General features: G+C 49.7%; 1 protein-coding gene across 2 annotated transcripts in view; it reads right to left on the bottom strand.

The window, feature by feature from the left end:
* Window positions 1-7,186, bottom strand: part of LOC126532259 (uncharacterized) — a 46,742-nt gene extending 39,556 nt beyond the window's left edge. The window contains exons 1-2 of one of the 2 annotated variants that reach the window (XM_055071526.2): window positions 7,033-7,186; window positions 2,925-2,992 (exon numbers count right to left, since the gene is read on the bottom strand). In XM_055071526.2, coding sequence (XP_054927501.2) covers window positions 2,925-2,942 — 18 coding nt within the window. In that variant the 5' untranslated portion in view covers window positions 2,943-2,992; window positions 7,033-7,186. Of the gene's footprint in view, window positions 1-2,924; window positions 3,046-7,032 lie in introns of those variants that run through there. The other variant, XM_055071527.2, reaches the window with a different exon arrangement.
* Between the last annotated feature and the right edge of the window lie 19,563 nt (window positions 7,187-26,749).

Below are 26,749 nucleotides of genomic sequence, written 5' to 3'. Positions count from 1 at the left end.
GCTCGTAGCATATTCACCTTCGTGCAACGCGAGGTCCGGTGTAGTAGGAACTTGATTTTGCGCCCCTGCGCGAGTTGTTACTCCCGGAGTGTTGAGAACTGTGTACTGAAATTTGTTTATGTTGTCTTCCAGCAACCTGCCCGTTTTCGTGTTCGCCTTGTATCCCCATGATGTGTTGGGCGCATTGAAGTCTCCCATGATGTAAATGTCATGCGTCTTCTCATCTTTTTTAGCGTGCTTGAAGATCTGACTAAGGTTGTACATGGATTTTGGTGGATTGTAGACGTTGTACAGCTTGGCAGGTCGTTGTAAGTTGTGCGGGTATATTGTGGTTATTAAGACATACTTTGCTAAGCAGTCTGGTGCTATTTCCGTGTAGTGTTTAATGTTATGTTTTACGTACGTCGAAATTAATGGTAGGTCGCATTCATTGTGCGCTGAATGTGTAGCTGTGTATCCTGGGGTGTTCTGTTCTTTGTATGTTTCTTGCAGAAGTAACACATGTGGTGGGTTTTTCAATTTTAGGAAGTATTGCCTCATTATTGCTTTTTTGTTACTGAGACCGCGGCAGTTCCACTGCCAAACGCAAAAGTTTCCGTCCCTTACTTCTGCCATGGATTAGCGACCTTTGCGGTCTTAGACTGGGTGCTGGAGGTGTCGATTGGGTCATCAGGAAGTTGCCTCTTTTGCGAATGAGACATGCGGTCCATGTTTTCGTAGCTAAGATCATCTGGAAGAAGGCGCTTAAGCATGCGGTCTACTCGTTGTTCCAGCACGGTTAGGCGTGTTTCGTGACGTTCGTAGGCTGAGGCAAGTTTTTCGACAATATCAGTGAGGCGGTCGAGTTTCTTTTCTATGCTTTCAAAGCGTTCTAACAGGGTCACTGCCTTGTTTAGACGAGACTCTAGCTCGTCGGCTGTGACAGCGGTGTGTTAGGTAGCATGTCTTGTTGCTTCTTTTGGGGCTGTTGCGTCTGCGTTGTTTGCTGTTGCCTGTCCGTGCGATAATAATGCAGGGTATTCGCGACGGTAATCAGTTGAGGTTGCGGTGTTGGGGGCGCTGGAACCAAGTGTAGGCTGTTGCTCGTTGCGCAGTTTGATGCGTTGTAAGTAGGCTCGTTCTGTCCTGTTATGGTCTTTTTGCCTTTTAATTTGGCAGATGGGGTCGTTGGTCCTATGATCGCCACCGCAGTGCAGGCAGAGGAGAAAGCATTGGTGTTCCTCTCCTGCCTGCTTGAGTTGTCTCGTGCAGTCAGGACATCTGAAAATAGTTGATTTGGTGGGGCAGTTGTCAGCACGATGATCATACATCAGGCATAAGGAACAGAACTCTGCTTTGGGGTGGTGTGGCAAACATCGGAACATAGCTCGATGATAGAGGACTTTCCTGGGGACAATGCTTCCTTCAAATGTAACAATAGCAGTCTCTGAACGGCCCATCATCCGGGAGGCTAGTATGGTGGGTCCAAAAGTGTCCAAGTTCTGCATCAGGTGCTCCGAAGATGTGCCGGCGTCAACTCCATGGATAACGCCTCTGCAGGAGTTGGCCGGCGCGGTTATGTATGCTGTGACAGTGTGCGTGGTTGGTCAAAGTGCGAGTTGAGACATGGCAGCGATTTTCTCCGCTGCTATTGAACTTGGGGTCTTAATAACGATTATATTGCTTCGTGGCTTAATATGCAGTGGGAGATCCAGGGCTTCGTGTGGGCTGAGGGGGGCTTGTTGCCGCACGGCCTGTGAGATGTGGTGCAATTTGTGCTGAGGGAGGTGCACATCACTCTGAGGTCGAATTACGACTGTGTGGAGCGCAGCAGGGTGCAGGGGGGCGGTAAGATGATTCTTCTTGTATTGAACTGTTGTCCAGCCGTCTTCAGCAGCGTTCTCGGTTTGCTGAGTGTCCATTACATTGGCTGGCTCCGTTGCGGCGGCAGGCGGGGTAAGGTCCATTATAAGTGAGCGAGGCGCCTCCGATTGCACGTTGGCGTCTACGGCACCCGACACCTCGTGGCACGAAACTGCGCGCGGTGGCGCGAGGCTGGCGTCGACGGGAGTGGGGGTAGGTTCCAGGATTGCGTCTCAGCTCCGGCGTTATGCTATGTTCAGACTACGTGCGCTACGTACGGATCGCTCGCACGGAACGTAAGCGTAAACGCAAAAAGCGCAGTTACTTTGTTCAGACTACTGCTGCATTTAGCGGAAAGTACGCAACAATCGCAACCAGCCTGGGCGTAAATGTTGGGGTACCCGCTACTTTTACGACAGGCACAGATACGACTATTACGACGCCGCCAATGCACGAAGCAGTTTCGGTTTGCATCTTCCGGTCACGGAGCTTCCGGCCTCCCCATATTCCGCGTTTTCATCCGGTGACCGCCTTCCCAGCCATCCGGCGTTGCAACGCTGTTCCTTGCTGCTGCTGCCGACGCCATCCGCGTTTTCCCGGGTTCGCGCCGAAGGCGCGCGGTGTCCCTGAGTGCAGTGCGGTTTCCCGGTCTCATTGTGTTGTGTACATTGCCCCTGCCTAGTGATGATGCTAAGTGCGGAAGCTTCTTCGCTGTGCAGCGATGAATAACTAATTGAAGAAGTGGGACAGAGGCCGTTACTCTATGACCAGCGCCTGAAAACTTTGGGCTTGAAGAGCCTCGACCTGCGCTAACAGCCGCTTGCTGATCGGCGCCATGTTAAAAAATGCGAAACGCGGCTGTCCCAGAACGGCGATTGGCCAGTCGTAAAAAACGTATCTTATCGAAAGGCTCAATGTGAACGTAGGCGGTTGCTAACTGCGTAAACAGTCGTTCCAGCAGTTGCGTAAATTGCAATAAATACGCCACTTATAGCGGATGCGACTGTAGTCTGAACGCGGCATTAGGCGTAGCGATGTGGTCGGATAAAAAAACCCTCGTAAAATTCAAAAGATGGGCTCACTTGTGGAGGGCAGGACATCCAGCCGTTCCTTGAGCGAAGCCCTGTCCGAGGATAATGTCGTCGATAGGCTGGAAGCAGGAAAAAACGATGAAACGCATGAGATTGTCGGAGCTCGATGCGAAGGCGTCTTGACTGGTCGACGCCACCTAGCGTCTCGCAGTATTGGGCGAGTATTATCGCACAGTGGCAGAGAAACTGCGCGGCGTCAAATGAAGCGCGAACAGCGACAGCGATGCGCGTGCTTCAGTTTGCGCCGTCATTGTTTCTCGCTTTCCCACGAAAGAGAAAAAAAAAATATTGGTGTTGTAGGATTAAGAGGAAGCTTTAGCTCGGGCCCAACTCCGACGCGGCCTATTAAATACACGTAAAACACAAAAACGTTTTTCTGAGATAACCCCGCTACCGATTTTATTAATATATGTTGCATTTGAGAGAGAAAGTTAATTTCTAGTGACTGTTGGTAGCGGAATTTCGATTTAGCGCCTTAATCTTTTTTAAAAGATATTCGGAAATTCTAAAGTTTGAAACATATAGAAGCACGAAGTTTACAAATTAATAGCTCTGCATCAAGAACAGATATCGCGGTTCTGTAAACGGCATCCATCAGACCACTCAAAGCGGACAAATTCGATATGTCAATTTATAGCTTACGTGAATTTGTTTCGTTGTGTACAAGGGGTCTGCAAAAGCTGTATTTTCATATTACTAGATTTCTTGTGATTCATGTGTAACGTACCAATTCTGGCCGCTTTAAATGTACTATTATATGCAATTCACAGAATTGTGATATCATTTTTCATTGCTGAGTTACAGAGTTGCAAGCTTGATAGTATCGTTTTCTGAAGATTTTCGATTTTTGCCAATTTCTAATAAAAGATTGACGACCTAAATCAATAATTCGGAACCCATAGTCACTAGATTTAAAGTTTTTCTTTTAAGTGTAACAGACCTCGTCAAATTTGGTGCAAATTTCAATTTGAAATATTTGAGAAAGAAAAAGGAGTTCCCGTTTTATACGTATTTAGATAGGAACACCCGAGCTACAGCTTCCTCTTAGCGTCGCGCAGCCTGCACGGCTGTCAATGGTGACGTACTACGACTGGACGGCGCGCATTGTGCTGTTCGATGATGCTCGGCCACGCGCTTCGTTGTTCGCGTCTCATTTGACGCCGACACCCGGGCTCGCAAAGTTTCGCCGCGTCGGAAAGTTCATCAGCCTGCCTGAGGAGAAAAAGGAGGACGTTTCGGCGAAGCGCTTGACATCTATTTCCGGAAAGCCGGAAGATTTTGCAACGAGCAGTACTGCTCCGTGAGAACCCATAAGAAGCGTCAGTAAAACATGGGACCCGGCCATCGGTGGTTTAGCGCGTCCAAGGAGTGCAATGAAGGAAACGCAGAGGACAACAGTGATGGATTCTTCTTAGTGTCATTCTCTCCACTAACTCACCAGCCGATGGCCATTGGGTGGGTATAATGTAAGGATCCCATTTGCTCGGTTCTATTTCGGTTTCATCATCTGCCATTTACGGCTGGTCGATCCCTTTAATAACGGGGTCGGAGCGCCGCTCAAACTTCACATAAAGTGCGAAAAGGAATAGTTAACAGCGACCACATCTAGCCGAACTTTATAGCATAAAAGAAGCCGTTCACGTTCTTAGGCAACCGGCAGGAAGATGGTACTGAACACGGCGCTGAATTTGTAACTTTCTTTAAAAAAGAAGAAGGAGTAAATACGCCCCTAGAAGAAAGCCACGCATGCGCATTGAATGGCAGAAGGAAGAAAAAAAAAAAGACGGAGAGATCAGTTAACAAGAAAAATGACGGAATAATTTTTCATCAGAAAATAGAAAGATAGTTGTATCAGCGTGCCATCTATCACGTTTTATGACTGAGTTTAGTTTTTTCGACAGGAGGCTGCGATCACTGCTTTAGTTCATTTTTGCTAGTTTCATCAACTGTTCATCGCGCATGCGTGGTTTTCTTCAAGGTGCATTGTTATCGGTTCTTTTTCTCCAATAAAGTTTAGTTGCCAGTTCGGTGGCCGTGTTCTCGAGGCAGTTTCTTTTTGCGCGCGTCTGTGGTTTGCACCGCAAATGATACATGAGCAACAGGACAAGGCTCGTAACCAACATCCAGTGACTCGAGACATTGGCTATATTCGTCATTAGCTACTGTCACCGGCCACGCTATTGCATTCCAGTAAATTGCCGGACACTGCGGCTTACGCAGAAATGAAAAATTGAATCTAGCTAGATGCTTACATTTAAGAAATTTCCAGCGAACCTATGTAACAAAATCTAACTGATAAGTAATGGGAAAGAAATACGTCCACGCGGAAAGGAATCGCTCTCTCCACTGAACTGACCCAATCTTAATATTAATACGCACCGACCATTTTCCCCGTCACCTTGATACAATGTAAGATCGACTTCATCCGAACGCCTCACTCACCAATACTGAATGCAGCATTGCGTGGAACCATTAGTGAACATCGCCTTGGACTGACCACCAACAAGTATTGTGATAGCTGTGTTGCACTAAGAACTGTAAAATATATTTTGGTGGAATGTTAAGGTTACAGAGACGAGATAACTATTAAAGCAGCAGAATGGGCTCTGCTTCCCAAGAACGACTTGACCTAGGGAAAATACTAAGTAAATGCCTTCCCCTTCAAATCTAGGTCAAGCTTCGAAGTTTCTTTTTATATTCCATGAAGACAATGGCTTTATTGATAATCTCTAGGCCGTTTACATCAACAACATCCCATTTGTTTCACCTCTGCATACCATCGATCATATATTTTACTGTATTTTTTTTCTTTTCCCGTCGTCCTTCTCCAGGGCCTTTGTGTCTCCGGTCCCATTCTCTATGCAGAGTAACATTTATGCGCCTTATCATAAGAAGCCAACAAACAAAGACACCAAGGACAACAGAGGGGAAATTACTTGTACTTACTGATCGAAATAAAGAAATTATAAATTAAGTGAATTGAAAGTGGATGAAAAAAACAACTTGCCGCAGGTGGGAAACGATCTTACGTCTTCGCATTAAGCGTGCGATGCTCTACCAATTGAGTTACTAACGCTGGCTAACGCTTCCAGGATTAGTTCTAGTGGTAACACATAAATACCCCAGAAAGTGAATGGGAAGACGGCGCCGTGGTCAATTGGTTAAAACATCGCACGCGTAATGCGAAGACGCGGGATCGTTCCCCACCTGCGGCGAGTTGTTCTTTCATCCACTTTCAATTCAATTAATTTATAGTTTCTTTATTTCAATTAGTAAGCACAAGTAATTTCCCCTGTGTTAATTTGGTGTCTCTGTTTGTTGGCTCCTTATGATAAGATTAATAAAAATCGGGCCCCTTGGTTAACCTTCTTTCTTCTCGTTCATTTACGCGCCCTGATATACACCACCACAATTCTCTGTATTTCAGTAAAGAGCTTTCTCTTTCCCTTAGAATCGCTACATTATACCGGCCTTGAACTCTACCCTTGGAGTCCAATCAAGTGTTCCCAGAAAGACTTGAAACAGCGGGTGAAGAAGCGGAGCCTCAGCCCGGAACCAAGAAGGTGTTAGGACAAGTCCCCTTGTGAAAGCGTTGGCTGCGGGCTCCCTTCGCCCATCCAGTCTCGATATACTCGCGCGCGAATGTTGCAACGTAAGGAACTGTCGCGTTCGTGCATCCCGGACAGTCCGTATACTCATGCCTCTATTCATGATCACGAGTTCACTAACTTTCAGTATCGAAATCACCTCCAAGCTTTCGATAAGTACCAGACAAGTATAGACCGCTCCTTCACTAGATCGCCAACACAATGCGTCGCCAGATCCTGGGGCATCGCCCCTCACATAACACGAGCCTAGAGCACATATTAACCTGCCAGAGCGGACAACGTGCGCCGAAGCCAAAGAGAGACAGGAAAGAAAGGCAGGCATCGCCCCCTCAATGCAGCCGGCGCTCACCGGTCGTAACTGCTGCGCTCGCGTAATGCCCCCGGTGAGAATAAGGTCGGCGGCTGCTCAGGGCAAGTGACCGCGAACGCACGAGTTGCACGCTTGCCACACGGTTGGCTTTGTTCGGGTGGCAGGCTGCGCCGGTGTTTACCTCATTTTCCGCCTCGAGAACGGCGCACGGAAGGAGGAGGGCGCCCGTGTTGCACGTTCGGGACGAGTTGCACGTCAAGTCAGAGAACAGGGCAAACATATTCAGGTAACATCGGCCAATCTGGAGAAAGTCAACGAAGTACGCAGCTTGTAGACAGCGTCTGCAGAAATACACGAAAAGAAACGATAGATGAGAAACAAAATACGCGCAGCCAACAATGACTCTGCAGGCGGTATTCAGTCAGCAGGTACAGCTTATATACGTTTTCGCAAATTAATTCTGCGGAAGGTCGCAAGGTGGAGGAAAATGCATGAAAGGTAAAAATTGTCGCGCACCTGAATCGTAGCACGAAGCTACAATTCAGTTACTCCCGGACAAGGACGAATTTTTCTTCACCTGCGAGGCTTTCCTGCTGAGAAACCCGTGTGGGTTTAATTTGTACCTTCGTGCTACAATTTTCCCCTTTCATTCACTTCCTTGATATATTTTATTCTAAGTAATGGGCATTCGTCGGCAAAATAAACAAGATAAGGACACACTCCGACAGCAGGAGTGCGCTGAACTAGGCTGGTTGGTGCATATTTTGAAGGCAATCGAATAGTGCACCGACACAGCGACAGGCACGATGCTGTGTGGTCACTATACGCCCGTATTTTGCGCTGTTCGCTTCCATTTAAAGCACTGACTCAGACTCACCAGAAATTCAACTCATCAGGTTCGTTCGCGCTCACACAACGAAATCACACTAAAGCTCACCGGTCGGTGTGAGTGTGAGATAGTCGCCTTACGAGTGATTTCGCCGACCTGTGCTAATAACACTGGTGACTGCAATTTGACTCTTTGTCTGTTTCTTAAGCTGCGTTTTCTCAAGTGGTGCCTCTGGCCACAACAGCATTCACGCTTAATGTATCACGTGCTTGCTACGCAAGGGCCTTCATCACAGCTTAACTGCGCTTTGCTTTATTCCGCTCCATTTCGCAGCTCGCCATTCTAGCACTCGTCTGTGTCGTCTGCTCGATGAACAGCTAAGCAGGTAGCTCCCTCCTCGAAGCTGTCTTCTTTTCTGCCTATATCATGCATTTTGTACAGGGCTTGAAATGGTAGCTGGTTGGCGAAGGGGGCACAGTAGCCATCTACGATGAGTTTGGGAACGAACCATTACTGTAGGGCTTTAGCTCTGCATGATGCGCGATACGTTACCGTGGTTCGTAACACGTGAGACCCGCTGCGAATGCACCGCCTCCCAGCGAAATCGTGGTAAGCTTGCCGACAGATCAACGTTTTACCCTCTTGCACTGCGCCAGAGGGTAAAACAAAATGAAAGATGCGGTTGCGATGAGGTTTATTCTCGTTCACAACGTTGTGGAACGCTAGGTAAATGAAGGCACTGCAAGGGCTGTCCGAAGCACGGGGGTCGCTCGCGATCACGGCACGGCCTTTCGTCTTCCTCTTCAGACGGCACATACACAGGGGCGCGTCTGCTTCATTGCAATGCCGCGGGAGCGAAGCGTAGCCATCCTGGCGACTCAGGGCACGGAGAAGATGAGCGGGTCGTAGTACGGTTTCAGGCGGTTGACATGTACTGTCTCTCGCCCACGACGACGCAGGTCTGGTGACACTGTGAGTGGCTCGACGATGTAGTTGACCGGTGAAGTGGCCTCGATTATACGGTATGGACCGTGATAACGCACCAGGAGTTTGGAAGAAAGGCCAGGAATGTGGGCTGGTATCCAAAGCCACACAAGCGAACCAGGAGCAAAGTTGTGCGGTGGTTGATGAGCACGGTCATGTCTTGTCTTTTGACGTTCTTGAGTCTCACTAGTCAGGGAACGTGCCAGCTGACGGCAATCTTCAGCATATTTGGCGACTTCGGAAAGCGGAGTATACTCTGTAGCGTCAGGTTGGTACGGCAGTATGGTGTCCAAAGGGCATGAAGGCTGACGGCCATACACAAGGAAAAAGAGGGAAAAGCCGGTGGTTGCTTGCGTCGCGGTGTTGTACGCGAACGTAACAAAGGGGAGTACGGTGTCCCAGTTGGAGTGGTCGGATGAAATATACATCCGCAACATGTCGCCAAGTGTGCGATTGAAGTGCTCGGTCAGACCGTTGGTTTGGGGATGGTACGCGGTCGATTTGCGATGATTTATCCTGCACTCAGCGAGGAGGGCTTGGATGCCCTCCGACAGGAAGACACGGCCCCTATCACTCAGTAATTCTCGGGGAGCACCGTGGCGAAGAACAAAATTGTGAAGGATGAAAAAACCAACGTCACGGGCGGTCGCTGCTGGCAGTGCTGCAGTCTCAGCGTAGGGAGTAAGGTGATCTACGTCGACAATAATCCACCGATTTCCACGCCCGCTGCATGGAAACGGGCCGTAGAGGTCGATGCCGACGCGGTCGAACGGACGAGACGGGCATGGTAGCGGCTGCAACGGTCCTGTGAAACGCTGTGTAGGTGTCTTGCCTTGTTGGCATGTAGTGCAAGACTGAATGTACTTTTGCACAAAGTTGTACATGCCTCTCCAATAATAGCGCTGACGCAATCTTGTGTAAGTTTTAAGGACGCCGGCATGAGCGCTTAGGGGGTCAGAGTGAAAAGACGCGCAGACGTCAGAGCGCATATGACGAGGTATAGCGAGGAGCCATTTGCGTCCGTCGGGCGTGTAGTTTCGGCGATACAGAATGTTGTCCCGCACTGAAAAGTGGGTTGCTTGGCGACGCAGTGCTCGTGTCGAAGGGACATCAGACGGAGCAGCAAGGTAGTCAAGTAACATTGCAAGGGATGGGTCCTTGCGCTGCTCTGTGAGCATGTCAGTGATGGTGAACGGTGACACGGTGGACGAGGAAGCTGACAACGATGCCGAATCGGGCGTCAGTGGAGAGCGAGAGAGCGCATCAGCGTCGGAGTGCTTGCGACCGGAGCGGTACATGATGCGGATGTCGTACTCTTGCAAGCGAAGCGCCCAACGTCCCAAGCGTCCAGACGGGTCTTTCAAGGAAGAAAGCCAACAAAGGGCATGCTGGTCCGTAACAACGCCGAAAGAACGGCCGTAAAGGTATGGGCGAAACTTGCTTAGTGCCCAGATGATCGCTAGACACTCCTTTTCTGTGACGGAGTAATTTAATTCTGCTTTCTTTAGAGTACGGCTCGCATAAGCGACGACGTATTCATCATAGCCAGCTTTCCGTTGCGCTAAGACCGCGCCAAGGCCAACTCCGCTGGCGTCAGTATGGACTTCCGTGGGAGCATTAGGGTCGTAGTGGCGAAGAATGGGTGGTGAGGTCAACAAGTGGCACAACTGCTGAAATGCTGCATAATATTCAGGTGACCATGCTGCTATGCCGTTACTGGCGGAAAGTAAACTTGTCAAAGGCGCCATGATGGATGCGAAATTGCGTACGAAGCTACGAAAATAAGAACATAAGCCCATAAAACTTCTGAGGGTTTTGATAGACGTGGGCCTTGGAAACTCTGCAACAGCGCGGAGCTTGTCTGGATCCGGGAGGACGCCGTCTTTTGAGATAACATGACCCAATATGGTTAGCTTGCTTGCAGCAAAGCGGCACTTTTTGATGTTAAGCTGTAGACCGGCAGAGGCGAGACAGGTCAGAATGTCATGCAGGCGAGCGAGATGCGTCGGAAAATCGGTTGAGAAGACGACGATGTCGTCGAGGTAACATAAACAGGTCTTCCATTTGTGGCCACGAAGGATGGTGTCGATCATACGCTCAAAAGTAGCAGGCGCGTTGCAAGACCCAAAGGGCATGACGTTAATCTCGTAGAGGCCATCGGGTGTGACGAATGCGGTTTTCGGACGGTCAGGCTTGGCCATTGGAACTTGCCAGTACCCGGAGCGCAGATCCAAGGAACTGAAGTATTCTGCGCCTTGTAAACAGTCGAGAGCGTCATCGATTCGAGGCAGAGGATAAACGTCTTTCCTCGTTATCTTGTTTAGGCGTCTGTAGTCGACACAAAAGCGAATGGAGCCATCTGTTTTCCTCACCAATACGACAGGTGAAGACCAAGGACTTTGAGAGGGACGGATGACTTTATGTTTGAGCATGTCGTCCACTTGCTCCGTGATTATTCGGCGCTCTTCGGCAGAGACACGATACGGGCGCTGTCGCAAGGGGGAGTGGGAACCGGTGTCGATGATGTGAGAAACACCGGTGGCACGGCCCAGTGACGTCTGATGACAGTCGAAAGAAGAGACAAACTTGTGAAGGAGAGCGAGAAGTTGGCGGCGATGAGATGGGGAAAGTGCAGGGTTGATGGCCTTGTCAAAACCCACTGAAGGTGATGAGCCGGAGACCGAAGCGATGGCGTCAACGTGACGGCCAGACGGCCAGCACCAGGCCAGAGCGAGCTGTAGTCACTTTTCGTAGCTTGCGGCAAAGGCCCTTGTGAATGACGGAAACGGCTGCTCCGGTATCGACTAGTGCCACTGCTGGTACTCCCTCTACAAAAACGGTAATTACATTTTGCGGCGAAGATTGAGGTCTTGAGAACGTCGATGTATTTGCAGTTCTTGCCTCAGGAACTGCAGCAGTCAGTTTCCCTCTTTAGGGGGAACTCGACGACGCAGGGGCGAAATCGAACGCCGACGAGGGGAAGGGGAACGCCGAGTTTCCAGCCGGCGATCAGTGTCGAGACGTCGCGGTGATAATGGAGGCGTGGCGGCGTATTGTGGTGCGTAGCTGGGCGTATCAAAGCTGGTACAAGCAGTTGAGGCGCGGCGGCGACAGAAGCGCGCCACATGGCCAGCAATGCCGCAGGCGAAGCAGATAGGCCGGTTGTCTTGAGTGCGCCACGTCTCGGTGGGACGAAAAAAGTGTGGTGACGGTCGGGCAACTGGAAATGAAGCCGGATGCACGGGCGATGAAAAGGAAGCTGTCTGCGCAGGTGGCCGTGCAACCACGGCTGCATAACTGAGCGGCAGCGACGTAGGGTGGCTGGCAAATTTGGTATGGGCCAGCGGCACACTCATAGGGTTGGATGGGGGGCGGGCGGGGGTTGCAGGAAGCGCTACAGATATCTGATTTCGGATGGCTTCCTGCAGCGTTGGAGGCAAAGCTGCCGTAGGTGCGTCACTGTGAGGCAGCAGCGAGAGCTGCCTGGCCACCTCTTCACGGATAAAATCTTTGATATGCTGCGAGAGGGTCGAGTTGGTTATGTCGGTAGAAACCGCGATGCTCGAGACGTTATCGGCCTGCTAAATGTTCTGGCGGGCGATGGAACGTTGGCGGCGCAGCTCGTCAAAGCTCTGGCAGAGATTAATGAGGACGGATACGCTAGTTGGGCTTTTGGCCAGCAACATCTGGAATGCGCTGTCCTCGATGCCCTTGAGGATGTGTTTGATCTTGTCATCCTCTGACATGCTGGGATTTACCCGCTTGCACAAATCGAGAACATCCTCGATGTAGCTGGGGCATGTCTCTCCAGGCTGCTCTGCGCGCTGGCGTAGACGCTGTTCAGCGCGTAGCTTACGCACAGCTGGGCGATCAAACACTTCAGCAAACAGAGTCTTAAACGCGGACAAGCTTGTAAAGTCTGATTCGTGGTTGAGGAACCAAAGTTTGGCCATGTCGTCGAAGTAGAACGGCACATGGGTCAGCTTAGACTGGTCATCCCATTTGTTATGGGCACTTACACGTTCGTACGATGAGAGCCAGTCTTCCACGTCGTGTTCGGCGGTCACACTGAAAATGGGTGGGTCGCGTTGACGAGGGATGCCGGCGCAGATGACAGTGGCAGCCGGTGGTGCAGGCAACGAGGTGGCGGGATCAGGCATAGTGCAGGGCGATCTTGTTGGCAGGGTTCGAGTGCGGAGCTCCAGGACGAGGCGAAGGATCTCAGCAACCTCCACCAAATGCGATGAGATTTATTCTCGTTCACAACGTTGTGGAACGCTAGGTAAATGAAGGCACTGCAAGGGCTGTCCGAAACACGGGGTGATGATGATGATGATGAAGCCTCAGTTAATGGCACAAACCCACTGAGGGGGATAGGCCACGAATTGGGTGGTAATATGATTCAATAAATAAAATAAAATAAATTGGTTAATAAATAAATAACACGAAAAAAGAAAGGAAAACAAATAATCCAAGATACAAAATAAACTATGAATACATGAGATAAAGTATTGATCAATACTATAGTAAGCCTTGCGTTGATAGGAATGTTAAAAAAAAAAGATATACTTAAACTTGAGTAAGGTAAATTATGAATAATAGTAGGATTTGAACTGTGAATTTGTGCTTTTACATTTTGAATTTTCTAAACTGCAGTAGAAATAAATAAATTCTTGAAACTAAAAACTATAACAAGGCATTCTTTTTGTGCCACATAGAAAATTACAAATGGCTAGGCAAACGTTCCTTTGGCTATATCCCAAAACTGTTGCTCCAAGGGAGAGTATTACAGTGCTGCTTAAAGGTAATCCTAAATTTTGAAGTGGAATTGCTAGACATAGTTTTCGATGAGTAGAAAACCACCGGCATGACAATAAAACTGATCTATAGTTTCTGGTTCATTGCAGAGGTAGCATAGAGGGGATACCGTCAGACCACATCTGTGCAAGTAAAAATTAAGTGTTGGAATACAGCAACGCAGCCTAGTAAATGAAACTTCAAATTTCCGGTTAGGACACCATTGCCGGTTCCAAGAATAATTTAAGTGTAAAAAATCTGAAGATTTTGCTAATGACAGAGCTTTTTTGTCCTCGCTCAAAGAAAATTGCCGATATCTGGCTGCAGTAATGTGCGAAGTTGCCGGCAGCACAAATAGCACAGGACCTGCTAAAGAAACTCGTGCTAAGGAATCGGCTATTTCATTAATATGAATGTCTCGGTGGCCAGGGACCCATACCATATGCACTAAACTTAAGTGAGGTGGAGGTAATGAATGAAACGTGTTTCCGGTTGTAGACTTTGTAGACGCAGTAAGTGCGCTGCATACAGATAGATAATCTGTGAGGATAATAACTCTTGTAATATGAATGGGTAATTTCCACAAGGCAAGAACTATTGCCAGAAGTCCGGCATGAAAAACTGATGTGTAATCTGGTAGGCGAAGTGAAAAAGACCATTTGAGGGATGGTGAGTAGATACCCACACCTGCATTCTCTTCACACAAAGAAGCATCGGTCGCTATTACGTTTATTTTGAAACGGGCCAAATAATCGTGTAAACGGTCATTCAAATATGTTGTGGGCAGAAATTTCGCATTGCGTGGAAAAATGTCTGCAAATTCAATTTTCAGCGACCCCGGAGACCTATGGAGCGGAATTATTTCTCTAAGGCGAACATTTAAAGGTGCTAATTGTGCTTGCACAAATACAACTTGCGGGGTATGGAACCGTGACCACGTGGTCTCAAAAAATGGACTTGGTTCACTAAGGAATGCATATTTTCCACGTCGCAGCGAAGAATCATAAGCTCTTAAGTAGGTTTGAACCGTAAGCATGCGAAATCGTGTGTGAAGAGTAGGTAGGCGCGCTTCCTGGTATAATACATTATTAGCAATGAATTTAGGAACACCTAAACATAGTCGAAGAGCTTCTCTTTCTAACAGAACAAGGGGCCTTAATTTATATTTTGCACTTCCGGAGAACAAAACACAACCAAATTCTAGAATCGGTCGTACATACTGTCACGTGGTAGTGACGGTGAAGAAAGAAGCAGTACGGTGGAATACAAAACTAGCTTTTATTGGGCGAACCTGTGCCCACAAAACAGGCTACACTTATAGCACAACGAAAGCGGCGAACACAGTCGGCGATCGTCGAAAATCTGATCTGCGGGTCAAGCGGGTCGGCTTTTATAGAGCAGTCGTCGAATGTTCCAGACTAATCGTTCGGACCCGCGTGCCTTCCACAAAGTTCTACACCATTCGCGTCAGGTGATGAAATCAGATAACATAAGTCTCGGCGACAACAGACAGCGGATAGAAGCATCGATAACTTTCCAGAAACTTCGGATACATGCAGGCGCGTCCCATGCTGTGCGATTACATTTGTTAGGCGGCGAAACGTGGTTGCCCGATAAAGATAAGTACACGTGTCAATACCCCCCCTCTTAAAATAAGCATCGTCCCGATGCTACAAATATAAGAGAGCGAAACACAAAAGGACACTTCTTAAACATAAGTAACAAAAAAGAAATAAAGTCCAAAGGTCAGTTACGCGAAGCCACAAAGTTCGTTAACGCTGGTAGTAGGGCTTGAGTCGCACAACGTGGACTATTTCAGGTCGCGAGCGGCGCCGCTGTGATAGCGAAATACCGTCTGGCACGACCTCATAGTCCAGTGCGCCAATACGTCGGATGATCTTGTACGGTCCGAAATAGCGACGCAAAAGCTTCTCGCTCAGTCCTCGTCGGCGTATAGGGGTCCAAACCCAAACACGGTCACCGGGCTGGTACTCCACGAAGCGTCGTCGGAGGTTGTAGTGTCGGCTGTCGGTCCTCTGCTGGTTCTTGATTCGCAGGCGGGCGAGCTGTCGGGCTTCTTCGGCGCACTGGAGGTAGGTACGGACGTCAAGGTTCTCCTCGTCCGTGACGTGAGGCAGCATGGCGTCGAGCGTCGTCGTCGGGTTCCTGCCGTAGACCAGCTTGAACGGCGTGATCTGTGTTGTTTCTTGTACCGCCGTGTTATAAGCGAATGTTACGTACGGCAGGACGGCATCCCAGGTCTTGTGTTCGACGTCGACGTACATCGCTAGCATGTCGGCGAGGGTCTTATTCAGCCGCTCCGTAAGACCATTCGTCTGTGGGTGGTAAGCCGTTGTCCTCCTGTGCCTTGTCTGACTGTATTTCAGAATGGCTTGGGTGAGCTCCGCTGTAAAGGCCGTTCCTCGGTCGGTGATGAGGACTTCTGGGGCGCCATGTCGCAGCAGAATGTTTTCGACAAAGAATTTCGCCACTTCGGCTGCGCTACCTTTCGGCAGTGCTTTTGTTTCAGCGAAGCGGGTGAGGTAGTCCGTCGCCACGACTATCCACTTATTTCCGGTTATTGACGTCGGAAAGGGTCCCAACAAGTCCATCCCGATCTGCTGGAATGGTCGGCAAGGAGGCTCGATTGGCTGTAGTAATCCGGCTGGCCTTGTCGGCGGTGTCTTGCGTCGCTGACAGTCTCGGCATGTTCTGACATAACGGGTGACGTCGGCGGTCAGGCGCGGCCAATAATACTTTTCTTGTATCCTCGATAGTGTCCGGGAAAATCCGAGGTGTCCAGCGGTCGGATCGTCATGTAGGGCGTGCAATACTTCTGGACGAAGTCCTGACGGGACAACAAGAAGGTAATTGGCGCGGACTGGTGAGAAGTTCTTCACGAGTAGACTGTCTTGAAGCGTGAAGGAAGATAATCCGCGCTTAAATGCCCTGGGGACAACGTCGGTGTGCCCTTCCAAATAATCGACGAGGCCTTTAAGTTCCGGGTCCGCTCGTTGTTGTTCGGCGAAGTCTTCCGCGCTTATTATTCCAAGGAAGGCGTCGTCATCCTCGTCATCTTGCGGCGGCGGGTCAATGGGGGCGCGTGATAGGCAATCGGCGTCTGAGTGTTTTCGTCCGGACTTGTATGTTACAGTGATGTCGTATTCTTGTAGTCTCAGGCTCCACCGTGCCAGCCGTCCTGAGGGATCCTTTAAATTCGCTAGCCAACACAAGGCGTGATGGTCGCTGACGACTTTGAATGGCCTGCCATATAGGTAAGGGCGAAATTTCGCTGTAGCCCAAACGATGGCGAGGCATTCCTTTCCGGTTGTAGAATAATTGCCTTCCGCTTTTGACAACGACCGGCTAGCGTAAGCTATTACGTGTTCATGTCCATCTTTTCTCTGAACCAGGACGGCGCCGAGGCCTAGGCTACTGGCGTCAGTGTGGATTTCGGTATCGGCGTGCTCGTCGAAGTGCGCAAGTACGGGCGGCGACTGCATGCGTCGTTTGAGTTCTTGAAATGCGTCGGCCTGCGGCGTTTCCCACCTGAACTCGACGTCACATTTAGTTAGCTGCGTCAGCGGCTCAGCGATGCGTGAAAAGTTCTTGACAAATCGCCTGTAGTAGGCACACATGCCAAGAAATCTACGCACTGCCTTCTTGTCGATGGGCTGTGGGAACTTTGCTATGGCAGCTGTCTTCTGCGGGTCGGGGCGGACTCCAGATTTGCTGATGACGTGGCCTAAAAATAGAAGCTCCTCGTAAGCGAAGCGGCACTTTTCCGGCTTCAGAGTAAGTCCTGATGACCTGATGGCCTCTAGTACTGTTGCCAGCCGCCTAAGTTGAACGCCGAAATTTCTGGCGAAGACGACGACGTCATCCAAGTATACGAGACAGGTCTGCCACTTCAATTCTGCTAAAACCGTGTCCATCACGCGCTGGAACGTTGCAGGCGCCGAGCACAGTCCGAATGGCATAACCTTGAACTCGTAGAGGCCGTCTGGGGTGATGAAGGCGGTCTTTTCGCGATCTCTTTCGTCGACTTCTATTTGCCAATAGCCAGACTTGAGGTCCATGGACGAGAAGTATTTAGCGTTGCAGAGCCGATCCAATGCGTCGTCTATCCGTGGGAGGGGGTATACGTCCTTCTTCGTGATCTTGTTCAGACGACGATAATCGACGCAGAAACGTAGGGTTCCGTCCTTTTTCTTTACCAGAACAACAGGGGATGCCCACGGGCTTTTCGACGGCTGGATGATGTCGTCGCGCAACATTTCGTCGACTTGTTCTCTTATAGCTTCACGTTCTCGCGCCGAAACACGGTAAGGGCTCTGACGGAGTGGTCGAGCGCATTCCTCGGTGATTATGCGATGCTTGGCGACTGGTGTTTGTCGAATCCTCGATGACGTCGAAAAGCAGCCTTTGTATCGTCGGAGCAGACTTCTGAGCTGCTGTTGCTTAATCATAGGGAGATTTGGATTAATGTCGTAGTCTGGTTCGGGAACCATGGTCGTCGGGGTAGATGCGGCGGAATCCGAGAGGACAAACGCATTACTTGTTTCCAGAATTTCCTCGATGTACGCGATCGTCGTGCCCTTGTTGATGTGCTTGAACTCCTGGCTGAAGTTTGTCAGCAACACTTCAGTTTTCCCTCCATGCAGTCGAGCGATCCCTCTTGCGACGCAAATTTCACGGTCTAGCAGTAGACGTTGGTCGCCTTCGATGACGCCTTCTACGTCAGCGGGTGTTTCGGTGCTGACCGAAATAACAATGCTGCAGCGAGGCGGGATGCTCACTTGATCTTCGAGCACACTCAAGGCGTGATGGCTACGAGGGCTCTCCGGCGGCATTGCTTTATCTTCCGACAGCGTTACTGACTTCGACTTCAGGTTGATGATTGCGCCGTGTTGGTCCAGGAAGTCCATACCGAGAATGACGTCTCGTGAACACTGTTGGAGGATAACGAAGGTGGCAGGGTAAGTCCGGTCATGAATGGTTATTCTTGCCGTGCAGATCCCAGTCGGCGTGATGAGGTGTCCTCCAGCGGTGCGAATCTGAGGGCCTTCCCATGCGGTCTTAACTTTCTTCAACTGGGCGGCGATGTGTCCACTCATTACGGAGTAATCGGCCCCTGTGTCGACTAAGGCAGTGACTGCGTGGCCGTCGAGAAGCACGTCGAGGTCGGTTGTTCTTTGTCTGGCATTGCAGTTAGGTCTTGGCGTTGGATCACGGCTGCGTCGTGTTGAACTGAAGTTGGAACGTCGCGTCGTCAAGTCGTCTTTCGTCGGTGTAGTTTTGGCTTCCAGACTTCGTCGGGACGGCGGCGTGTCGTTATGTCGTCGAGATGGTCTCTTCGTCGTCTTCGTCGGCGGCGGAGGATCTTCGTCAGTTCGACGAACAGCAACCGCACCTCCATCGGTTGCTGCTTTTAGTTTTCCGGGTATGGGCTCGCAGAGCGGCCCCGGGCTGGGCCAGTGTATGGACGGCGCTGCGGCGACAGGTAGCGGCCTGGTGACGGCGAACGGGATGGTCGTCGAGAGTTCCACTGAGTGCCGGCTAGGTAATCGGCAATGTCACGTGGGCGCTCCCCAAGCTGTGGACGCGGCGCGTTGACGGCGAACCCTCTCAGTCCCATGTCGCGGTATGGGCATCGGCGGTACACATGGCCGGCTTCTCCGCAGTGATAGCAGAGCGGGCGGTGGTCGGGGGCTCGCCAAATGTCCGTCTTCCTCGCATAGGTGCGCTGGGCGACGGGTGGGCGCGCTGGCGGCGGCGGCGGCGGACGACGGAATTGCGGTGTTGCAGGACCTTGGCGCGGACTCGCAGGGGGGCCTTGACGGCGGGCGACGACGGCGGCGTAGGTCATTGCTTCCGGCTGCGGTGGTTCTGGTTGCACCTCAGGAACTCCAAGGGATCGGTGCACCTCTTCTTTCACGATGTCGGCGATAGAGGCCACTTGAGGCTGCGACGAAGGCAAGACCTTGCGCAGTTCTTCGCGCACAATGGCCCTGATGGTCTCGCGCAGATCGTCCGTGGCCAGTGATTGAATTCCTGCGTAGTGGGTAGAGCTTGTGCGGCGGTTGAATTGCCGGTTCCGCATTTCGAGTGTCTTCTCAATGCCGGTGGCCTCGCGAAGGAACTCTGCTACGGTCGTCGGTGGGCTTCGTACCATTGCGCCGAAAAGTTCTTCCTTCACACCACGCATGAGTAGGCGTACTTTCTTTTCCTCGGCCATATCCGGGTCGGCGTGGCGGAACAGACGGCTCATTTCTTCCGTAAAGATGGCAACGTTCTCATTTGGTAGCTGCACTCGGGCGTCCAGCATAGCTTCGGCCCTTTCCTTGCGCACGACGCTTGTAAAGGTGCGCAGGAAGCCGGTACGGAACAGGTCCCATGTTGTCATTGTCGACTCCCTGTTCTCGAACCACGTTCTGGCGGCGTCTTCTAGGGCGAAGTATACATGCCGCAACTTGTCGTCGGAGTCCCAGTTGTTGAAAGTCGCGATTCGCTCGTACGTCTCCAGCCAGGATTCCGGGTCTTCAGTTGCTGCTCCATGGAAGGTTGGTGGGTCCCGAGGTTGCTGTAGGATAACGGGGGACACTGGGGCAGCCATTTGGTTTGTCTTGACCACGGCGATCTTCTTTGTCGTTTCAAGCAGAAGTCCGTGCTCTGGGGGCAGTCTTTGCAGTCTGCGGCTAGCACGCTGGTCTTGGGCGATGTCGGTTTTGTCCTCGGGCTTCGGGCTTGGATCGCGGCTTTGCGGGGGCGTTCGGTACATGAACGCACAAGCACCTCCACCAGATGTCACGTGGTAGTGACGGTGAAGAAAGAAGCAGTACGGTGGAATACAAAACTAGCTTTTATTGGGCGAACCTGTGCCCACAAAACAGGCTACACTTATAGCACAACGAAAGCGGCGAACACAGTCGGCGATCGTCGAAAATCTGATCTGCGGGTCAAGCGGGTCGGCTTTTATAGAGCAGTCGTCGAATGTTCCAGACTAATCGTTCGGACCCGCGTGCCTTCCACAAAGTTCTACACCATTCGCGTCAGGTGATGAAATCAGATAACATAAGTCTCGGCGACAACAGACAGCGGATAGAAGCATCGATAACTTTCCAGAAACTTCGGATACATGCAGGCGCGTCCCATGCTGTGCGATTACATTTGTTAGGCGGCGAAACGTGGTTGCCCGATAAAGATAAGTACACGTGTCAATACAAACGGGGGTCGCTCGCGATCACGGCACGGCCTTTCGTCTTCCTCTTCAGACGCCACATACACAGGGGCGCGTCTGCTTCATTACACAGTCAAGAATGTGACTTGTGTTGCGCATCGCGAACGCATCACCAACGCTCATGTTGTGGCGCCGACTAGTGGCTAGAAATGAGAAAAGTCTTGCCGTGAATGGCGTCTCTCCTTAAGCCTCAGCGTCAAAACAGACAGATCATCCCAATAATATCAACATGACATCGCTAATACACTTTGACCACATTGTGAGATGAAAGTAAGAGATGGCTCATTCAGAATCTTGCTGTCTGTTGCCGCCGCCTATGATCGCGGGTTCCGTCCTATAGCCGTTTTAGCCGCATCCGGATGGGGTCAAAGCGCACGACCACTCGTTGGTGTACCGTGCTTTTGGTACACATAGAAGAGCCACAGGTTGTCGAAATGCAACCGGAGCCTTACACCATGCGTCCACCATAATCCATTGCGCAATATCGGGTCGTTAAGCTCCACAATTTAAGTTAATTTATCTTCACTTTAACACAGGTGCACGCACGCGCACAGTTAGACATATCAAGGTACAACCTATGATGAGAAAAGAGAGGCTCATTTGCCACAGCTTCGCTGGATCTACGCGATAGCATGGTGGTGATCGCCCAGCTCCTGATCAGTGTGCATGTTACAGTAACGCCGAAGGTAAATCATCGTGGTTCCGATACCGAAGGGCCAAGAAGACGCGCGACTCAAAAGGTCAACGAGCGCGAGCGCAGCTGTAGCCCAAAGCAGCACTTTTACACAAGAAGCGGAACGCCTTCTTCCCAGCCTCCTCGTTCTGACTCTCGTCCCGGACGGCGAGCAACAGCGCACAGTGCGGCGCGCATTGTCAGGCAAAGTAGGGAAGTACACGTGCGCACTGTCACCACGCAGCCTTGACAAACCCCTGCAGCCTTTCGATATTTTGATGTCGTGGTTATTTCTTTAACACGCCCAAAAGTAAGATAAATAGTAGTAAAATTTACAAGAACGTGAATGGCGACTATATGTTGTACAGTACGAAGTCTGCAGCGTCGCAGCTCTTGCAAAATCCCAGGAATAATAATCTGAAAACAAGCACAGTTGTCAGCATTATATGCAAAATAATAGCGCAGCAGTTGTCTTGAAATGTGATAACACGGGCCTCTGCGAAGATTAGCATGATAACAGTTGTGTGCGTGGAAGCAAAGGATGTGTCGTTCAAGCAAGTTGATACGTCAAATATAAACGGACAATCGGATGCAATGGCACAATTTCACGAGAAGGAAAGTGCGCGACACTCATCGTAAACAAAATCAAAGCAAATGCACAACGCTGCTTTGTTTGTCTCCTATCCGCCTACAGTGCTTTCAGGCTTACAGGCTTTTAACTGAGGAAGAGAAAGCACCATTAAAGCTATACGTGACTTCATTATGCTATATGCGCGAAAATGGGATGGGCACGTTGACATAACGCACGACACAAAGAGAATAAAGCCTCGCGCCCACATCCCTTGTCACGTACTGGTTAGCGATAATGTATTACCATCCTGCCTAACTCGTCTTAAAGCGACACGGCAGACTGACAGCCTTTCGTGAGCGTGCTGCCATGGCTTACTTTCACTTGTCTCTAACAAATATTCAAATGACAATCTATCATCTGTAAGGGCATAGAAGAAGCGCACGGCGAAATGCAGGCCACAGCGTCTACGAGCAACCCGATGGTGTAATGTGAAGAAAAGAAATAAAAAGTGAAAGAAAAGATTTAGTCAGTCGTTCAAAGCAAAATATACGCAACGAATGCCTCCTGCTTTTGTGCGACTCAAGAACAGTGCTGCCATGCTAACACGACCTTTGCATACAACAAAGCTCTTTATCATAGAGGACTACGAACTGGCGTCTAATGTCACATTCACGTGCACGCGTGTGTTCAAGTTGTTTGCAAGCGCGTGCTTTATTTTGCATATACCCACGTTCACTTCACGTTCGCATTAAATAGGCTACCTGTGCTGCGTCGTGCATCTTCTCTGCGCGTGTTGTTTTCCTTGAGCAGCGGCTCATATATTGAAGGTTGGGTAGCCACCTCACTTTGTGACTTTCTTAAGCTAAGTGCTACAAGAATGTTCGGGGAAAGGAAATTTTTGTTGAGAGGTCCAAGAGCGACATTTTCCGCACATAAACAAGGCGTTACCACCGTTGTATGTAACACTATGGTCGATAATCGCGGTTGTGATAGAAAGGAAGGCGCTCCTAGTCGTACAGTTTCCTTTCGGCGCCAGTCGAGGTTGGAAACGGCCGGAAAAACGGCTTCGTCAAATGGAGCACCGCAGGTGCCGCCGTGCAGCTCAAGCAGCAGCGAATGCCGGCAAAGCGTTGATCCGTCTGTCGGCCGGAAATGCGCTGGACGGCGTGGGAGAAGGTGTTCCAGTCTGCACAGGAAGAACGCCAAGTGGTTGTCAGGCTGCTCAAGCCTGTAGTGCTAGGGTGGCGTGAAAAGCTCGAGCCGACTCGAATACGCGTGTTTGACAAATACGTGCTTCAAACGTAAAACCCCATAACAAATGTTTTAATTTGTTGTTGTGGCTTTACGCGCCAAAACCACGAGGCGCGCCGTAGGCCAGATGAATTAGACCCACGCTGCAGTCTCTCACGTGCATCCAATGCACGGCACACGAGCGTTTATTGAATTTCGCCTGCATGAAAATGCGGCCGCCGCGGCCGGAATTTTATCCCGCGACCTCGTGCTTAATAGTGCAACACCATAGCCGCTAAGCTAACACGACGGGTAATACCAAGTATTCTTACGCACCTAAATATAACGCAGTGTAATGTAATGTTTACTTACAAGACGTCTTACAATACAGAGGGTTTTTATTTTTAACTGCACCATTTTTTTAAAAAGTTGCCTGTGGCACATAGCACAATTACAATCCTTGACCTAAATTACTCGATCAGGCTGCCATTACTTCTACGATAAATCAAAACACTTAAAAATTATTATAATTACGGTAAAAACGTTTTAATTATTAACGCTACGGACACTGTTTTAATCCACGAATCATAGCCAGCGATTTCGCAAAATGTATTCACTTGGAACGAATTCTCAGAACTGCTCCAGTTTCGAGATATTGATTTTCAAATTATCCGACGAAATGCTTTGGTGTTCCAGTTAGTTGTGTGCTTGAATGAGTAAAACAGCGTTTTCCTGAAAAAAGTAACTGGAACGCCAATGCACTTCGCCGGACACTTGGAAAATTAATATCTCGAAACATGGTGCAGTCCGGAGAATTCGTTCCAAGTAGATACGCCTTGCGAACTCACCGCCTATAATTCGTACACTAAACGGAAATAACAGCCAGGTGGGAGTACAATGCTTGTCCTCTAGCGACCCCCCCGGTTGGAAGTTTATTATGCGAGGTATGATTGGAGAAGAATTTTTACTCCGTGCGAGCGGAATCTTTGCGCGGAACCATGGGAGCTTTGTTCTGTCTTTTTTTAGCTTTTGCTTTGCGATGGACGGAGTTTTTTCGAGGTGCAACGGGAGTATAAAAAAGGTACCGCGTTAGTTTGCGCCAAGATTTTCATACGCAGAGGCCACTGCTCAAATTTCGAAATATACGCACAAGACCGCGTTAAATTCAACGAAGCAAGGCAATGAAGGCACATAAATCATGACGTACATAAACATTTCAGGAACGCCCATTGCAGAACTTTGAAAGACATCCGACGAACACGCGATACTCAAGAAGCAAGAAGTGATCAGAGCTAACGTACTTGAAGCTGAGATACAGTGAGCTTCAGGCACACTTATCACATTTTCTAGAAGGAAATGCGGGAAACAAATTTACGAAATGATGTCACGGAACGACACTTCACAGATGTAAACAAACCGTAAGCCATGAGCACTGCCGACTATGCCGAACGCGCCAGTTCGCTGGCGAGGCGCACAGCCTCATGGGAAGCGCCACGTGACCAACCTGTGTCGGAGGAGGGGAGTTTTTTAAAACTCCCTGTCGGAGTTTTTCACAGGAGAACAAGAAGTTGATGCGGAATAAAATCGCGCCATGTCGCCTTAATACTCCCGCAGCTAGCCAACGGAGTGAAACGAGGGAATGGCGCTGTTTTGCTCCCATACATCAGAGTAAATATTCGAGGAGGGAAGATCTTAGGGCACACCTGTTAAAAATTCCAGGTGGGTTTATTTTCGTTTACAGTGTAGATTGAAATAGGGGCCATAATCCTGATAATTAAATTTTTAATCAACGTAATCATGTGAATTACCGGTGTAAGTATTTTGATTTGTCGTATAGAAGTAATGACCGCCTGATCGAGTAGTTGAGATCAAGAATTAGAATTGGGGATTAGAATTGTGCTGTCTGCCACAGGCAATTTTCAAAAATTAGGTGCAGCTAAAAAAGAGAAAACACCCTGAGGAAATTATGGTAGGTCAAAAAAGAACCGACTGCTTCGTTTGAGGTGAACAAAACAACTAAACTTTATTTCGATAGTGATGCCCGTTGCCGAGCGAGTTCGGAGGAGCACAGGGTTGCCCGTTGACGAAAGGAATGAGGCTAAAGTTGGCAGTTTCTTCATACTCCCCCCGGAATGAGCTTCAGGTCATTCGTCCATGTATTCCATTGGGTACAACAGTTGAATCGGTCTTCTCAATGTGGTTCCATTACGCATGCGCACCATGCAAGCTCTGATTCTTCCATCTCGTCCGAGAAGAACTTCTGCCACTTGTCCAGTTTTCCAGAGTTGCCTCGGTAGATAGTGTTCATGGACTAAAACGAGAGTTCCTTTCTTCAGTGCGCTTGACGAATTTGGCACAGCAAAATGTGCTGATCGGAGACTCGTCAGGTACTCCTTTTGCCAGCGACGCCAAAACTGGTCGACCATCCTTTGTCGGTATTGCCAACGACGAGTGAGTTGACCAGGGGGCTGAGCCACCTCTGTAGTGGAGCCACTGTCAGGAAGAGTGGTCAGTCGCTTTCCCACTAGAAAGTGAGATGGTGCTAGCGGTTCGGGTTCGCTCGCCTCCGTGTAGACGTAGGTCAAGGGTCTAGAGTTGATGACAGCTTCGATTTCAGTTAGGATTGTCGTGAGCTCCTCGAAGTTGCAGTAGCTGTTTCCCAATACCTTCTTCAACGATGTTTTTACGGAGCGAACCATTCTTTCCCAGAATCCTCCCCACCAAGCAGCTTTCTCAGCTATAAATTTCCAGCGGATCTGGTGGCTTGTGAAGAAGTTGTGAATTTCTTCTCCTCTTATTGTAGTCCATAGTCGCCTTAGATCCTTAGAAGCGCGCTGGAATGTCCTGGCGTTGTCAGAAAAGATCACTCGACAAACTCCTCTTCTCGAGATAAATCTTCGAAACGCCATCAGGAAGTTTGAGGTGGACATGTCGGTCACCAATTCAAGGTGTATTGCCCTGGTCACTGCACATGTGAAAATAACGATGTAAGACTTCCGGTTATTTCCTTGATCCTTTGTGTTCAGTGGGCCAGCAAAATCTACACCGGTAACATCAAAGGGTGGAGCTTGTGTCACCCTCTCACGAGGCAGAGGAGCGACTGGCTCAGTAGCAGCTCGGCTGTTGAAACGGTTGCAAGTCACACATTTCTTAAGCACCTTTTTCACCATTTGCCTTCCCCGCACGATCCAGTACATTTCCCTCAATTCGGTAAGAGTCTCCAGTGCGCCTGCATGCAGGAGACGGCGGTGGGTTGCGCTGATCGTTAGCTCTGTGAAGGGATGCCTTGACGGTAGGATAGCAGGATGCTTCACGTTGTAGGACAACTCTGCTGCACTGAGCCTTCCTCCTACTCTTAGCACTCCATCGTCGTCGTGGATGACGCTGAGATCACGTATCGGAGAATCGCTTGGCATGCGTGTCGAGCGGCGAAGACACTGGAGTTCCTCTTGGAAGGCCTCGAATTGTACTTGAAGAATCAAACAAGTATGTGCCTTTTGAACTTCCTCTGTCGTAATAGGTCCCTCGTATTTTTGGTCGGGGTGCCTGGCGTTGTGGAAAAATCGTAAAACCC

The sequence above is a fragment of the Dermacentor andersoni genome, chromosome 5, assembly GCF_023375885.2.
Source record: "Dermacentor andersoni chromosome 5, qqDerAnde1_hic_scaffold, whole genome shotgun sequence".
NCBI lineage: Eukaryota > Metazoa > Arthropoda > Arachnida > Ixodida > Ixodidae > Dermacentor > Dermacentor andersoni.
Note: the sequence above shows the minus strand (reverse complement) of the source record. Positions and strands in the feature narration are given on the sequence as shown.